Here is a 16,726-nt window from a genome sequence, read left to right as displayed (position 1 = left end):
GTCATTATGGTTACTCAAGCTCCCAGAGCATATACAGATACCACATCTAGTACATGGGGACACACCACTGGAAATGCGTCTACAAGTGACTGATAGGATGCTGGCGCTCACACACCACGGGACACTGATCAGCACCAGGACAGCCATCTACAACTGCCGCACCAGCAATGGATACGGTACACAACAGACGAGGGCAGCAGGGGCAGACACTGTGTACAGACCCGAGGCAACCTCCTCCTCCCCCCCGCAAGTGGACCCCACTCACCTTACAGGCTGCAACCCCTGCAGCACTGCAACAGTCATGGCGCATGGACTCAGCACCTGCAGGAAATAAACAAACAAGGGAGATGGCCGACACCCGGGCCGCTACAACACAGCCCAGCCAAAACAAAATGATGAGCGGCTACTGCTGGTTTCATGCGTGATTTGTTGCCAATGCACGCCGCTTCTGACAGTTGTGTGGCTACCCAAACTACACTGGCACACCAGCCTGCCTCCCTACAACAAGCCAACTTTCTACTGGAGATACCAAAGCACATAACATGCCACACACAGAGGCAGATGGTGCACAACCGTTTGTTATATGCACCGGCTACACAAGTACCTGCTAGACGATATGGGCACGGACATCAGCATACTGCCCCCATATCTCACCACAGGAGATTACAAGCCCTCAACCATACAACTCTGAGTGGCAAATGATACAATAATACTGGTAGTGGGGACAGCCTATGTGACGCTCTGGCTAGATGACCACACACCAAGTCCGTGGACTTTCTTTGTGGCTGAAACGGTGGAACTAGTGCTCGGAGTGGACAGTAGACTTCCTCCATCATTACTGCCTCATCTTGGACATTAGTGGGGCTCTGTTATTACAAGGCAACACCCTATAGGAGGTGTCTGCAGTGACAGTCTGCTGTTCACCATGCCCCCCCCCCCCTCCTGCACTGCACCACTAGACATTGAGACTGCAGCAGATCTTGCATTACAACATGCAACACAGTGCAACGAACTCCACGAAAAGATCATCTGCAAAGAGAACAACAAAACATGTACAGAGAATGAGCACCTATGCAGCCATCATCATGAACTGGACAACCAACTGCAATGAATCTGGCAGCAACTACAGATGGCCCAGTGCACCCGAGAGCCACAGGATAATTGCACAACCACTAGCATGGATACGTAAGTTAGTACAGTGCCTATTATACTTGGTGATGCAGCTCTCACGAGCAGGTCAAATAGCAACAGTGTTTCTGCTCTTGTGAGCAGGTTACCCACCAACAAGGCCACCACCCTTGTGGACAGATAAGACAACAGGATTGCGCCCCCTGGGCCACCGCTACCAAACAAAACAGTTAGCATAGTTGTGGACGGCACTGTCCATAGAATTAATACGACTCTGGGATCGAGCTTACGCTACCGCCCCCACTGCCTGTCCCCCCACAAACTCAAGGTGGCCAACGCAGCCATAGAAGAATTTCTCCAGGATGATATAATCAGACCTTTGGACAGTGAATGGGCATAACCTATCACTATGTGGCCAAAGAAAGAGAGTACACGGCGCCTCTGTGGCGAATACTGGTACTTCAATGCCAAAACAATTATAGGTAGCTACCCGGTCTCTCGAATATTCAAGATTTTGAACATGAGATGGCAGGGGCAACCATCTTTAGCGTATTGGACTATAAAACAGCATACTCCCAAATAGCTATGGCCCTGGAGGACGTTCACAAAAAGGCCATTATCAATCCATTCAGTTTACATGAAGTTCTATTCATGCCATTTGGGTTGAAAAATGCCATACAGACATGGCAAAGATTCATTGTGGGTTGTTTTTCAATGTGCCACTCTGTTACTGCTATTTAAACAATTTAATTATATTCTCAAAATACACAGAGAAACATGAAAAACACTTTAAAGGAGTATACAACAAGCTGCCACAACACAGGGTAGAAATTAATACTGACAAATGCCAACTGCGACAGCCTTGCATCACGTTCGTCAGCCACCTAGTCGATGCAACAGGCATGCAGCCCACACAGGACAAAATTGAGCAAATCACTAACTGGCCCCCTCCCACAAATTACCAAAAACTATGTAAATTTCTCGACATTGTCAATTTTGTACCAACAACACCTGCCCCATGCAGCTGAAACACTACTTCCCATCACAGAAACTCTACAGTGAAAAATAAATTGGGAAAGATGAAGCTAACATGGACAGTCGAGATGCAAACTGCATTCAGCAACATTAAAGCTCAACTAGCCCACACCATCACCCTCACACTACCTTCACCAGATGCTCATTTTATTATTAGATTAGATGTAAGCGATCAAGCGATAGGCACTGTATTACAGCAAGAAGTGCCAGGGATGATTCAACCTCTCCATTTTTTCTCAAGGAAACTGACAGACTCTCAAAGGAAGTGGTCAACCTTTGACCAAGAACTACTGACCATGTATGAAGCAGTGCACTACTTCTGTGATGATACTGAAGGGAGACCACTTACTATCTATACAGACCATCGAACATTAGCTGCTGCAGTAAAGAACCTGTCTGCCAATGCCACACAGCACAATTTTAGGCACTTGGACCACATCTCACAGTTCACAACAGATGTTCACCAAGTGCACAGAGGGGACAATATGGTTGCAGACTACCTGTCCACCTAGCAGCCGTGACCATTCACCTGGATTTCAGTAACCTTGGGGATGCACAGGCAACAGATACGGACCTGGGACAATTCTTGTCAAGTGGAAACATGGGATTACAACTACAACAATGCTCAGTGTCTGGAACCAACAAACTAGTTTGGTGTGATATGTTAACAGGGAGGCAATAACCTTCCGTCCCTGTCAACTATCGTCAAAAAATATTCAATTTGCTCCATTACTTAGCTCATCCTGGAGTGTGCCCCACGACAGAACTAGTTTCAGAGTGTTATGTGTGGCTGAATATGAAGAGAGATTGTGCCACTTGGACATGAGCATGCATTCCTTGCCAGAAGACAACACAACCAGCCACCATTAGGGAGCTTCCCTGTCCCGAAGGGCTGTTTTTGCCGTGCACATATAGATATAGTGAGGCCACTACTTAAATCTAATGGATTTTGTTATATCCTATCGGTCAATGAGCGAACAACTCAGTGGGTGAAGGCCACTTCGCTCAGGGACTTATCAGTGGAGACAGTTGGGAGATCTTTGATCGATCTATGGGTAGTGAGATTTGGCTGCCCTGAGTCACTAACAACCAATCAGGGCAGACAATTTGAATTGACTCTTTATGGAACTGTGCCACCTCGGCTGCTGCCACCGATTCCATACCACAGCCTACAATCCGCAGTCAAGCAGCCTCGTGGAACGATGGCACCGCACACTGAAAAGAGCACTGGTGTGCCACAATAGCGAATGGTCAGAGGGGGTGCTGCTGGGTATCAGAACAGCTCACAAAGAGGACCTCGACACCTCACTAGCAAAGAGCCTCTATGGTGAAGCAATTAGCCTTCTGGCGGAATTTGTCACATGGACAATGGACGAAGGCAACAAGGATCACTCTGACCTCCTACAAAGGGTCAGAGAATGGATACTCAGCATCAGAGTCCCACTGCCCTCACATCACACAACACCCTCTGTATTTGTGCACAAAAACCTACAGACTTTCACTCGTGTAATGCTATGCACAGACACTATCAAGCCAGCACTGCACCCAGCATACAGTGGACTGTATAAAGTACTAGGATGGGGACCCAACATATTCAAATCAAGCTAGCCGGCAAACCCATTACTGTGTCTGACTGAAGCCAGCATGGACTTTGGTGGAGATGCTGGGGAACAATACTGCCCCTTTGACCCCATGCCATGACCCAACCCCTTTTGCCATCACAGTCAATGTCAAGCACTATCTTCCTGAAGATATCACAGTGTCTCTACATGACACAACGATCATGATATCTGCCACGTACAAAAACTGACAGGTTGGCAACAGCATGGTGTCACGATCATTGTACCACTCCACACCGATACCACAGTCATTCAGTACAGCTGCACTGTTATCTACCTTCCTACATGTGTAAGCCCAAGATCACAACACGGAAAACCGGACACAGGATTAACCTACACCCCCATCACAGGATCATGTACAACCACTGGCGGATGACCTAACGATGGAACCTCTAGTACCACCTACTCAGCCAGTACCGACGTCACGAACAGACAGACTGCTGCGCCGACCAAGACATTTAGATGAGTACGAGCTAGACAGCATCTCCAGAGATGACCTGCACCATACCACAACACATTTCAGCACTCCATGCCTTTGGGTGAGGGCCAAATAACAGTATCTCTGGACCTTGGGTAGTGTGTTCTGAGACACCAAGTGGTTAAGTTGTATATGTCCATAGAATGTGTATAAATAAATATTGTGTACGTCAATTGGTAACATTGACAGTCATTACACATCATGAACTTCTTGTTTGTTACCAAATTCCTACATACTTATGAGAAACAAAACACACACATCCAAAGAAGTGTTGCATCACCCTGGCTCCCAGAACTCCTGAAGATAGATGTCGACTGTGATACTGTATCACAGGCACAGTCCCTTTGACTGTTCAGAGATGCCACTAAACCTGCCCAAGGATGTAAACAACTATGCATGAGCAGCACCTACTAGATGGAGGGGGTCCAATAGCCGATCACTTCCAGTCATTCCACCAGGAATGAGGTATACAGCTCTTGTCTGTAGTTCAACCATACCTAGACAGTCAGTATCATGGTTCGATCATGTCCGCATTGTTACTTTGTGCCAGGAAGGGCTCTCAACAAGGGAAGTGTCCAGGTGTCTCAGAGAGAACCAAAGCAATGTTGTTTGGACATGGAGGAGATACAGAGAGACAGGAACTGTCAATGACATACCTTGCTCAGGCTGCCCAAGGGATACTACTGCAGTGGATGACCACTACCTATGGATTATGGCTCAGAGGAACCCTGACAGTAACACTACCATCTTGAATAATGCTTTTGTGCAGCCACAGAAAGTTGTGTTATGACTCGAACTGTGTACAATTGGCAGCATTTTGTGCAACTTCACTCCCGACGTCCATAGTGAGGTCCATCTTTGTAACCACAACACCATGCAGCTTGGTACAGATGGGCCCAACAACATGCCGAATGGAACGCTCAGAACCAGCATCACATTCTCTTCACTGATGAGTGTCGCATACGCCTTGAACTGGAGATGTGTTTGGAGGCAACCTGGTCAGGATGAACACATTAGACACACTGTCTAGCGAGTGCAGCAAGGCGGAGGTTCCCTGCTGTTTCGGGGTGGCATCATGTGGGGCTGACGCACACCACTGGTGGTCATGGAAGGCACCGTAACAGCTGTATGATATGTGAATGCCATCATCTGACCGATAGCGCAACCATATTGGCAGCATATTGGCGAGGCATTTGTCTTCATGGATGACAATTTGCGCCCCCATCATGCACACCTTGTGAATGACTTCCTTCAGGATAATGACATCACTCAACTAGAGTGGCCAGCATGTTCTGCAGACATGAACCCTATTGAACATGCCTGGGATAGATTGAAAAGAGCTGTTTATGGACAACGTGACCCATCAACTACTCTGAGGGATCTACACCAAATCGCCATTGAGGAGTGGGAAAATGTGGACCAACAGTGCCTTGATAAACTTGTCGATAGTATACCATGATGAATATAGGCAAGCATCAATGCAAGAGGATGTGCGACTGGGTATTAGAGGTACCGGTGTGTACAGCAATCTGGACCACCACTTCTGAAGGTCTCACTGTATGGTGGTACAACACGCAACGTGTGGTTTTCATCAGAAATATAAAAAAGGGTGGAAATGATGTTTATGTTGATCTCTATTCCATTTCTCTGTACAGGTTCCAGAATCCTCAGAAACGAGGTAATGCAAAACTATTTTTGATGTATGTATATTAATGAAGAAGTTCCCCGGGGTAGCACATTAGAACCAATACTCTTCCTGACATACATCAATAATTTTTCCAATAATAATAATAATAATAATAATAATAATAATTATTATTATTAGCTTTACTGGCCACATTGGACAACATGAGTAGTAATAAATTCAACTTTTCTATGAAAGCTGTACTGTTTGATTTTTGTAATTCACCCAGTGCTGTTTCATTCATTCCAACTGTAATCTGCTCAGTGCATCTGAAATCTCATGGGGAAAAAATTCTCTTTGCTGATAAAAGCTATATTACAGTCACTGAAAAATCTAGGGAACTACATGCATAGGAAGCAAATGATACCCTTCAAGGAGTTGACAACAGTTCAACAACCGATGTAGTTACATTGACCATAAAGGGCAGAAATGCCACAAATTTTAATCTGGTGAGACAAAATGACAGTTAAGTTAAATAGGTTGCATAACAAACACAAAATTTGTAGGACTGAATATTGAGCAAAAGTGGACATGAGCAAGAGGCTGCAGGTGGTGATCATGTGTGCATGAGGTGCGCTAACTTGTGGGAATGTGTGTGTATTTTCTTTTCTGAAGAAGGCTTTGGCTGAAAGCTAAACATGTAACAGTCCTTTCTTTGTGCTTGTCAAAAACTTGACATGCTACCTTTACTGTGAGTAGCAATCTGTTCTTTTCCTAATACTGTTGATATTCCAACCTGGAGTCTCCATTGTTTTAATAAATGTTAAGGTCAGGAAAACTCAGTAGCTGCAAAGCACTGCCTATGGACAAGAGTAGACTTAATTTGATGAAACATAAATCTTGCCCTTTGTATTGATCTACTGAGCTTGTCATCAAGAAAGGTGTTAATATCAGTCTACCCAATCACATCATCAGCTGTCAATGCCAAAGTGCTAACTCTACTATGAGATTTGTGTTTCGACAAGCATGTCTCTACTGCATATGTCAACATTATGTCTGGAAGTATATTTAAATTTCTGGGCCTTTGATCATGGCATAATCTGGTAGACTGCTATATTTAAAACTAACAAGCACCAGTTATATAAGCCAGCTCCTGATCATAATGATAGAAAAATGCCAAAAGCTTGAGATAATACTTAAACCTAATACCACAAGGGAACTGAGATAATTTTTTCCACTATTAAAATTGGTTTATAAATCAGAAATGACAGATAGAAAGGAAACTGTGCTAACGGAAAATAGTCTTTTGCAAAGTTGGTTGGATTTTGATTAAGAGATTAGTAAAATTTTGTAATCTTGTATTTCATTTACTTACCATTTTCTTCACTTTTCCCAAAACGATCTTTCCAAAACAGCCGCAGTTCAAGATGCCACTGAATGACAAACATTATAGTCAGTGTAGTGACACCAACAAATACACAGACAATGATGACAGTAGTTTTATATGTGTGTATGACTTTGGCATCTGGATCCACTTCAACATAAAAATAAATTAAGTCACAGGAATGTTTAAAATGAGAACTATTCATTTTACAAAGTATGATAAGTGACAACAAAAACATCACAATCAAATATGAATAAGACCTTTGTACCAAATTATTGCTCTTAATTGGATACTTTACATTTGCACCCATGTGACAAGAGAGCAAAGTGAAATTTTCTAGATGAGTGAAAATAAAAAAATATTCTGGGAACCCATGATATAAACACAGATATTTACAAACATAGTTCATTATGTAATTAATTATAACTTTACTGTTTCCTCTGGCCAGTGATAGAATAAATTTGGCCACAGCTGTAAATTGTTTCGTATAAAAAAGGTTCCTTTCCAAGTGGATAGGAAGTTCTTGTTCTAATAGCTGAATTTGGTTCTGTTGTTAAATAAATAGCGAGAGTTAATTATGGCTCTGTACTGAAATATGTCTATTCTGTAGCCACAGCGTAGACCAGAAAACCTTGGAGACTAAGTTATCAATCTAAAATAATTTTAAATTGTGAAATGATCAGTTTTTTGAGGAAGAGAAAACAGCATACTGTTTGATCAAAACAATCTATATAAATAAAATGTCAATTTTCATCAAAATCATGACTCTCCCAAAGTACTTGAGCAATTGCTTTGAAATTTTGACACAATGTTTCATTCTAATATGGAATAACATTTGAGATTTCTTTGTAACAGTATTTCCCTGTTATTAAATTTATTAAAAAAATTATTTGCTACATATTTTAAAAAATAGGTATATAAAAACACATGCATATTCAATGCAATGTTGTGTCAAAATTTCAAAGCACTCAGTCAAAAACTGAAAGAGATTTGTGATTAGGAACATTTACAGTGCTGTGTCGTCTGAACGAGACACAGCCAGGGCAAAAGCACCACAGGCGAAAAGATGCGAGCTGGTGCCAGTGCCATAGAGACTCACACCTTTACAAGTTCCACCAGCACCAAGGCGGCACTGAGGATGAGGATATCGACTTCTCCTCAGCCAATTACTGGCCGAGTACAATCCACCAATGACCGGACAACAATGGACAGAAGTCTACTCAGAAGATGGAAGAGCAGCTCTCACCCACTTGGTTGTATATCAATTATACAAGGCTGACTTAGACAGGCAACATCATTTAGTGAATTCTTAGAAGTGAACAGATAGTTATGGTAAATTGCATTTGCTATGTACTGTGAAGTTTAACTATGATTATTTGTGCTTAGCCATTGAGGGTCTTTTTTGTGTTATATTACAAGCAGTGTTGCAGACTCCATTTTTCAACAAATCACAAAGATAACTAAATCTTTTTAACTCATTTGTGTGACTTTGTTACTAATTTGTTGGAGTGTTGTAGAACCTTCGTTCTCCTGTACTGTTATTTGAGCACGGGGCACAATTACAATTTGTTACACATTTTGAAAACATTCAGATTAGTTGATGCTAACCCCCACAATAATGTGATAGCTTCTGTATATAAAGTACATACAGATGATACATCATATTGTGAAATATGTATGTCTTTAGCCAGTTACATAGTCATTCACTGATGTGTTCTCACATGAGTGTTAACAAAACCATAAAAGTACCATTACATGAATTACAAAGCTCAGAGGCTTTAAGACTGATCAGCCTGGAAATTTCATATCTGTGCCATGGTGGGTGGGGACGCCAACACTACACATAATTAATTGTGAAATTTCAGCTGTAATGATGATTAAACGTCTTTCAATTTACAAACAGAAAAGTAGCCCTGCACATAAATGCACAGCACAGAACATAACAGAACGGTGCAGACCACAGCAGAACTGTGCAGAGTGTTTGTAGATGCATGAACAAGTTCCAGTGTGCATGTGCACACATCAATAAAAATGGAAAATGAGAATTTCCATTCAAACAGTGCATGCCCAAATGAACCATTTCTTCCATGTACGAACACTGGACAGAACTTGTTTATTATTGCACAGAGTGGCACAGCTTGACATCCGCCCTAGGCATTCTGTGGTACACAAACATCTTTCCTTGGTTTTGTGTGTTACAGCTTGATGTGGCTGGTGTACATGATGCTTAAGAAGAATGTTTCATGTGATAAAGCCACATACAGGGTGTTTCAAAAATGACTGGTATATTTGAAACGGCAATAAAAACTAAACGAGCAGCGATAGAAATACACCGTTTGTTGCAATATGCTTGGGACAACAGTACATTTTCAGGCGGACAAACTTTCGAAATTACAGTAGTTACAATTTTCAACAACAGATGGCGCTGCAAGTGATGTGAAAGATATAGAAGACAACACAGTCTGTGGGTGCGCCATTCTGTACGTCGTCTTTCTGCTGTAAGCGTGTGCTGTTCACAACGTGCAAGTGTGCTGTAGACAACATGGTTTATTCCTTAGAACAGAGGATTTTTCTGGTGTTGGAATTCCACCGCCTAGAACACAGTGTTGTTGCAACAAGACGAAGTTTTCAACGGAGGTTTAATGTAACCAAAGGACCGAAAAGCGATACAATAAAGGATCTGTTTGAAAAATATCAATGGACTGGGAACGTGACGGATGAACGTGCTGGAAAGGTAGGGCGACCGCGTACGGCAACCACAGAGGGCAACGCGCAGCTAGTGCAGCAGGTGATCCAACAGCGGCCTCGGGTTTCCGTTCGCCGTGTTGCAGCTGCGGTCCAAATGACGCCAACGTCCACGTATCGTCTCATGCGCCAGAGTTTACACCTCTATCCATACAAAATTCAAACGCGGCAACCCCTCAGCGCCGCTACCATTGCTGCATGAGAGACATTCGCTAACGATATAGTGCACAGGATTGATGACGGCGATATGCATGTGGACAGCATTTGGTTTACTGACGAAGCTTATTTTTACCTGGACGGCTTCGTCAATAAACAGAACTGGCGCATATGGGGAACCGAAAAGCCCCATGTTGCAGTCCCATCGTCCCTGCATCCTCAAAAAGTACTGGTCTGGGCCGCCATTTCTTCCAAAGGAATCATTGGCCCATTTTTCAGATCCGAAACGATTACTGCATCACGCTATCTGGACATTCTTCGTGAATTTGTGGCGGTACAAACTGCCTTAGACGACACTGCGAACACCTTGTGGTTTATGCAAGATGGTGCCCGGCCACATCCGACGTCTTTAATTTCCTGAATGAATATTTCGATGATCGTGTGATTGCTTTGGGCTATCCGAAACATACAGGAGGCGGCATGGATTGGCCTCCCTATTCGCCAGACATGAACCCCTGTGACTTCTTTCTGTGGGGACACTTGAAAGACCAGGTGTACCGCCAGAATCCAGAAACAATTGAACAGCTGAAGCAGTACATCTCATCTGCATGTGAAGCCATTCCGCCAGACACGTTGTCAAAGGTTTCGGGTAATTTCATTCAGAGACTACGCCATATTATTGCTACGCATGGTGGATATGTGGAAAATATCGTACTATAGAGTTTCCCAGACCGCAGCGCCATCTGTTGTTGCAAATTGTAACTACTGTAATTTCGAAAGTTTGTCTGCCTGAAAATGTACTGTTGTCCCAAGCATATTGCAACAAACGGTGTATTTCTATCGCTGCTCATTTAGTTTTTATTGCCGTTTCAAATATACCAGTCATTTTTGAAACATCCTGTATATTCCACAATTAAAAGACTTTGCTCACCATCTAAAGAATGAAGGTGAAAATATTTTTACCTCTGTGGGTGTCAAAAAACTATTAATTTTGTAATCAGTGAGCTACAATCATTTTTTGAGCACATGAGAATCAACCCAGTCCGATCATCATACTTCAATCTCCTTCATGTCAAGACTGTTAATGGAAGAAAAACTTTTAAGTAAAAAAAAAAAAATACATAGGAGAAGGCGCTTTTGACCAGTAAACAACACAGAAGCAGGTGCTTTAAGAATAATCCTCATCATCAAAATAAAAATTTAAGCAAACCAGGTAAGTTTCAAACATAATAAAAATATCATTGCAACTGAAGTTAAGGACTGCATATGAGGAGGGTATTAGGGCAAAATTCATAAGTTTCTCTTCCACAAAAGTTATTCCAAGCAAGAAAAGTATGTATTCTGATCCTCAGTGACTTGTATAGCTCCACACAAAGCAAAAAACATAAATTCACAGTAGAACACCTAGACCATTTTATAAACGAACAGTGATAAGCAAACTGAGCACTATAATAATTTGCTAATGTTCTGAGGCTCAGGACACTTATGTTCTATGTTTCATAAGTAAATTATAAGTCTAAAAAGTACAGAAGAGTATGTTTGTGAACTTTGACATAATGGCAGTGACGAAAAATGAAAGTTGATGGGTGCATCAACAGTCCGACATAGTGCCAAAACATATGAGTCAGTAGGTAGCCACCCCACTAATAAGAGTTGTTGCACAAGAACATACAGGAGACAGTCAGTTAACAGGACAAATATAGTGCAGAGTCAGGTGACAGGGGGTGGATTTTTATGCTGCACCATTGTAAGTTTTACTGTTTTCTTTTCTTTAACAGAGGAATTATGCATTGACTCAAGTGAATTTTTTTTATAACAGAAACGATGTAGGAAGCACTCATCAAGAGTATAGTACTAATAATGTAAATGTCATGGTAACTGGTCACATATGAAGTTCATTCACTTTCTTAATATTTTCAATACCTATTATGACTACCATTTTCTGGAAGAATATAATGAATGTAATGAATACTTATTTAATGTATGTTTCACGTGAAACTATACATGAGAAAAGAAAAGATGGGATGCTGCAAATGAGGCACTGACTCAATAAGTGGAGTAATGACTGATTCTGTGTATCGAAACAGAGAAGGCGCACTTTGATGTTGTCTCATTAACAAATGAAGTGGCTGTACTGTGGGTAGTGAGAAAAGTAACAAGAACTGAAAAACAAGCAAGAACTCTAACAATATACTCTGTAGAAAACTAGAAGTGATTAAAATAATTAATATCTAATGCATATACATTAACCAGAATTATTAATATCGTCTTTGAATATTCTGTGATTATAATGTAGTGCCATATTTGTTCAACTATTTTTACATCCTATGCTAAAAAGCCAACAGGCAACCCAGAAAGTTAATGTTTATGGTATCTATGTTTATAATCATTGTAATATTTTACAGACAATAGGGGTGAGCATCTTAGGACACAAAACAGTAATTGCAGTTTCAAAATTTCTTCAGTCAAAAATAACAATGTACTTTCATTGTAAATACTGCCAATCAATTTGGTTAGGGTAGGGTATGCACAGCATTTATGTCACCTACTAGGTCATGATTTGATGAACATACAGAATTCATTCACTGCTCGAGTAGACATGCCAATAGAGAGACACTCAGTTATTGACAGATGGTCAAGACACCTCGATCCAGACTGTGGGAAAGCTTATTTATTAAAAATAAATTTGCAAAAGATGAAAAATGAATTAGATTACTATAACAAATATTGATGGAGATGCCCAAAATATCAAGAAAATGGGCCCTCTATGGGCAAGCTAGAAACAAGTAGAAGTATTTATCAATTGGTCTCCATTATGTGAACATGTACCACCCAGTGCAGCTCAGTGATTGATAGTATGATCATATAATCGGTTATCAAACAGACTAGTTATGTTATTGTAAGTGAAAATGAAATAGATGGTAAGCTTGACTTGGGCGATGTTGATTTGATAATAACATATTTGTAAGTAAAGACAATGAAGTTATGTTTAAAATTTGTGGTGCTAGAGATAATATGATTAGACTTCACTATCATTGCACTGACTAATGGGTTTTCACTGACTCTCACACAGCACTGATTTTCTTATAATGACATATGTAAATGAACCTTATTTCATGTGGATAAATAGAGAAAGTGACATTAATTTTTCTTATAGTACAGATTTGGAACATAGTTGTAGTGACAGTAGAAGCAATCGCAAAATACAGACTGAATTTCACTGTTAAAAATAGCAATGCTGAAAGCTGTGTGACCTATGGAGATACATAGCAATCTGGACAATAAGATGCATGAGAAGATATGAGCCAAAAAGCCCTTTTCTCAAACAACCAGCGAACCCCTGAGTGCACACTGATTCGATTTACCCCTGCAGTTTACCCAATGCAGTCCTCCAAATGCAACTTTACATGTGGGACAGTTTATGTTGTTAGCATATGTAGATGTAGTAATGTATGGTATTTGATCTTTTTCAGTAGAAGAGAAGGAGGGAACTGCTACACTCTCTCCAGACACATACTTCCTATGTGCTTCTCAAGATTTGTACACCCAACTAACCAGGATGCGCTATCGTGTCTGGTTACTGTGCTTCTACTGAAATAATTGTTCTTGTAAACCAATACCTTCAGTTTGTTGCCTTCTATATCAGACATTGGCTACTTTCTTTACCAACCCTCTCTTTAACATATGGTGCCCTAATGCTCTATATTATGTCACCATCACACACAAACATCTCCAATGATCCAGGTCTTGTCGCTGCTGGCATCTTTAAGTTCTGGACCTAGTTTGAGGACACCCTGTCCTCACTGTATCCGGCTTCCTGCTCGATGTTAGCCTCCTTGCTGCTGATAATCACCATTACATCCCAATCTTTTCCAGAAAGAGATTTTGCCGCCCAAATGAAAACAAGAGAAATGGAAAAAAAGTAAGTAAATTGTTTATTATTTCAAAAGTAATCATCATAACTGTTAATACATTTATCCCACAGTGAGACAAGATGGTCAATTTCGTTATAGAAAAATATTTGCAGTTGCCTGCAGAACCATTATTGTACCCTGGCATGCACCTCTTTGTCTGAAGTAAATCGACAGCCATTAATGTCTCCCTTGAGGGCATCAAAAACATGGAAATCACAGTGGCAGGGATTGAAACTCTATGGACGATGTGTAAGGGCTTCCCAGCAAAACTTTTGCGGTGCAGTTGAAGCAACCTTGGCAACAAGTGTACTAACAGTTATGGTCCTTATTTCTGGAATCAGTGATGTATCTAAGGGGAGCTTCTGGGCTTAAGCCCCCCCCCCCCCCCAAAAGAAGTGGAATTATAGACATGTTCTTGTTACACACCAGAACGCAATATCATAATACTATGAGACTATGGGCAGTAAACAAGTGTTAACAACACCTGTGTTTCAGTATGTGAAGAACTGGGTTGTATGCTGCTACAATATGCCAATGACAGACTATTTATGAACAAATCTTCACACAAAAGAGAATTGGTGATAAATGGCATGGTTGTACATCATGACTGATTAGTAGTAAATAGAGGGTTTTTTAAGCATTAAAGCTCTTTTTTTTTTTTTTTTTTTTTTTTAACATGGTTCATTACGTAGTAAAATCACATGTTTTCATTTATAGTAATACATTTCAGTTTAACATCAATGGTGAATTAAATACAATATTCAAAAGCTCAGTCTCAGCATATTACAGTATCCATAAATAAATGTTAATGAATACAGAAATGATGTACATTATAGAGGTGCTGGACACATTGTTGTAGCATGTGATGATCAGGAAATGTTGTGGTATGTTTCATAGGGAATTCTCTGCATTACCAGTTGTCAAATTTTTGATAGGACACTGTTTTGAATACCAGTATTACTGAAGCTAGTTTAGTGAGGTATTGATTTCAAAGACAATACATCGCAAAACAAAAAGTGGAAACATTCTGAACTACTTCTCCAAGGCACTAGCGGTTCTAGGCGCGCAGTCCGGAACCGCGCGACTGCTACGGTCGCAGGTTCGAATCCTGCCTCGGGCATGGATGTGTGTGATGTCCTTAGGTTAGTTAGGTTTAAGTAGTTCTAAGTTCTAGGGGACTGATGACCACAGATGTTAAGTCCCATAGTGCTCAGAGCCATTTGAACCATTTTTCTCCAAGGCACCTTGGCTGGAAGAAGCTCGGTCCTCTCAAGCTGGGAAAATGGGTAATCCACCACAGTAACTGACACTACTGTTTACAAACAATACAAGCATTACTGCTAATTCAAAATCACGTTTTTCAGGTTCTGAAGCAAAATCAAGGTCTGACAGTTCACCATCTGACTGTAAGTATGATTTACATGATTGTTTGCTATCAAATAATGAAACAGTTGATGGCCACTTGAAGCTACAATATTTCCAAAGCCCTTTTGTGCCCAATGCAACCTACAAATTTCCCCTCACTTTGAAAAGTATCACAAGTTCAACCTAAGCTATATGGAGAAATTTTTGTTTTGTTTTTACTATACTCTCCTAAAGAGGATAGTGTCTCTGAGACAAGTTTGGATAAAAGCAGTCATCAAAATGTTGGAGCCCTGGTAACCTCCAAGTTTTTGAAGTGTCAGCATGCCCTTGAATATTTCAATGTCCATGTGAGCAATGCTTACCATAAGGCTGATGTAATTGATGTGACAATTTTGTTCCCATGACAATAAACAAAACAAAAGACATAAAACATTGCCTGGACCAAAGCTTGCTGGAACGGATGAAAAAAAAAAAATAGAAAACACTTAGTTCTTATCAATGTGATCATGATTCCGTGTGGGAACCAGGAGATTGCATTAAAGGGACTGTGTGCCTATTGAAGTTAACGAACAAAATGACAAGAACATGGGTGACTTTTCAACCATTGCAAAATATCGTGTAAAAGGTGATGAAAACCTAAAAGCAAGTTTGGAAGGAACTGGTAAATGCAACAACTACATTAATGCCCCAGTCCCAGATCAGTTAATCAGTTATATCAATAACCAACTCTAGGCACATTAATGACGCCAAAGATTTTGTTATTCTTGCAGATGAAACTGCTGACATTGCTGGAATACAACAAATCTCTCTTTGTGCCCGTTATATTTCTCCAAATCTCAATATTCATAAAGATTTCTTTTCTCAAATAACATACTGAAAGCTTTGGATCAAGGCCATCAGGTAGATGCTGTACTTCCTGATTTCCGAAAAGTATTTGTCTCAGTACTACACCTACTCTTATTGTAAAAAGTATAGTCATATGAGGTATCAAGTGAAATTTGTGATTGGATTGAGGACTTTTTGGTAGGGAGGCTGCAACATATTACTTGGATGGAGAGTCATTATCCAATGTAGAAGTAAATTCGTGTGTGTCCCAGGGAAATGTGCTGAATCCTTGCTGTTCATGTTGTATATTAACGACCTTGCAGACAATATCAGTAGAAAAATTATGCTTTTTGCAGATGATGCAGTTATCTACGAGGGTAATCCCAAAAGTAAGGTCTCCTATTTTTTTTATAAGTACATAGACCTGTTTATTTCTTCAATGGTTTACGTCAG

General features: G+C 40.8%; 1 protein-coding gene across 2 annotated transcripts in view; it reads right to left on the bottom strand.

Moving 5' to 3' along the window:
• LOC124776346 (X-linked interleukin-1 receptor accessory protein-like 2) overlaps positions 1 to 16,726 on the bottom strand; it is a 141,097-nt gene that overhangs the window by 35,805 nt on the left and 88,566 nt on the right. For both annotated transcript variants that reach the window (XM_047251295.1, XM_047251296.1), the window contains exon 6: positions 7,260 to 7,418. In XM_047251295.1, the coding sequence (XP_047107251.1) occupies positions 7,260 to 7,418 (159 nt within the window). The remainder of the gene's footprint in view (positions 1 to 7,259; positions 7,419 to 16,726) is intronic.

Source organism: Schistocerca piceifrons, chromosome 2 (genome assembly GCF_021461385.2).
Source record: "Schistocerca piceifrons isolate TAMUIC-IGC-003096 chromosome 2, iqSchPice1.1, whole genome shotgun sequence".
NCBI classification, from domain to species: Eukaryota; Metazoa; Arthropoda; class Insecta; order Orthoptera; family Acrididae; genus Schistocerca; species Schistocerca piceifrons.
This window is presented reverse-complemented; position numbering and strand designations above follow the sequence as displayed.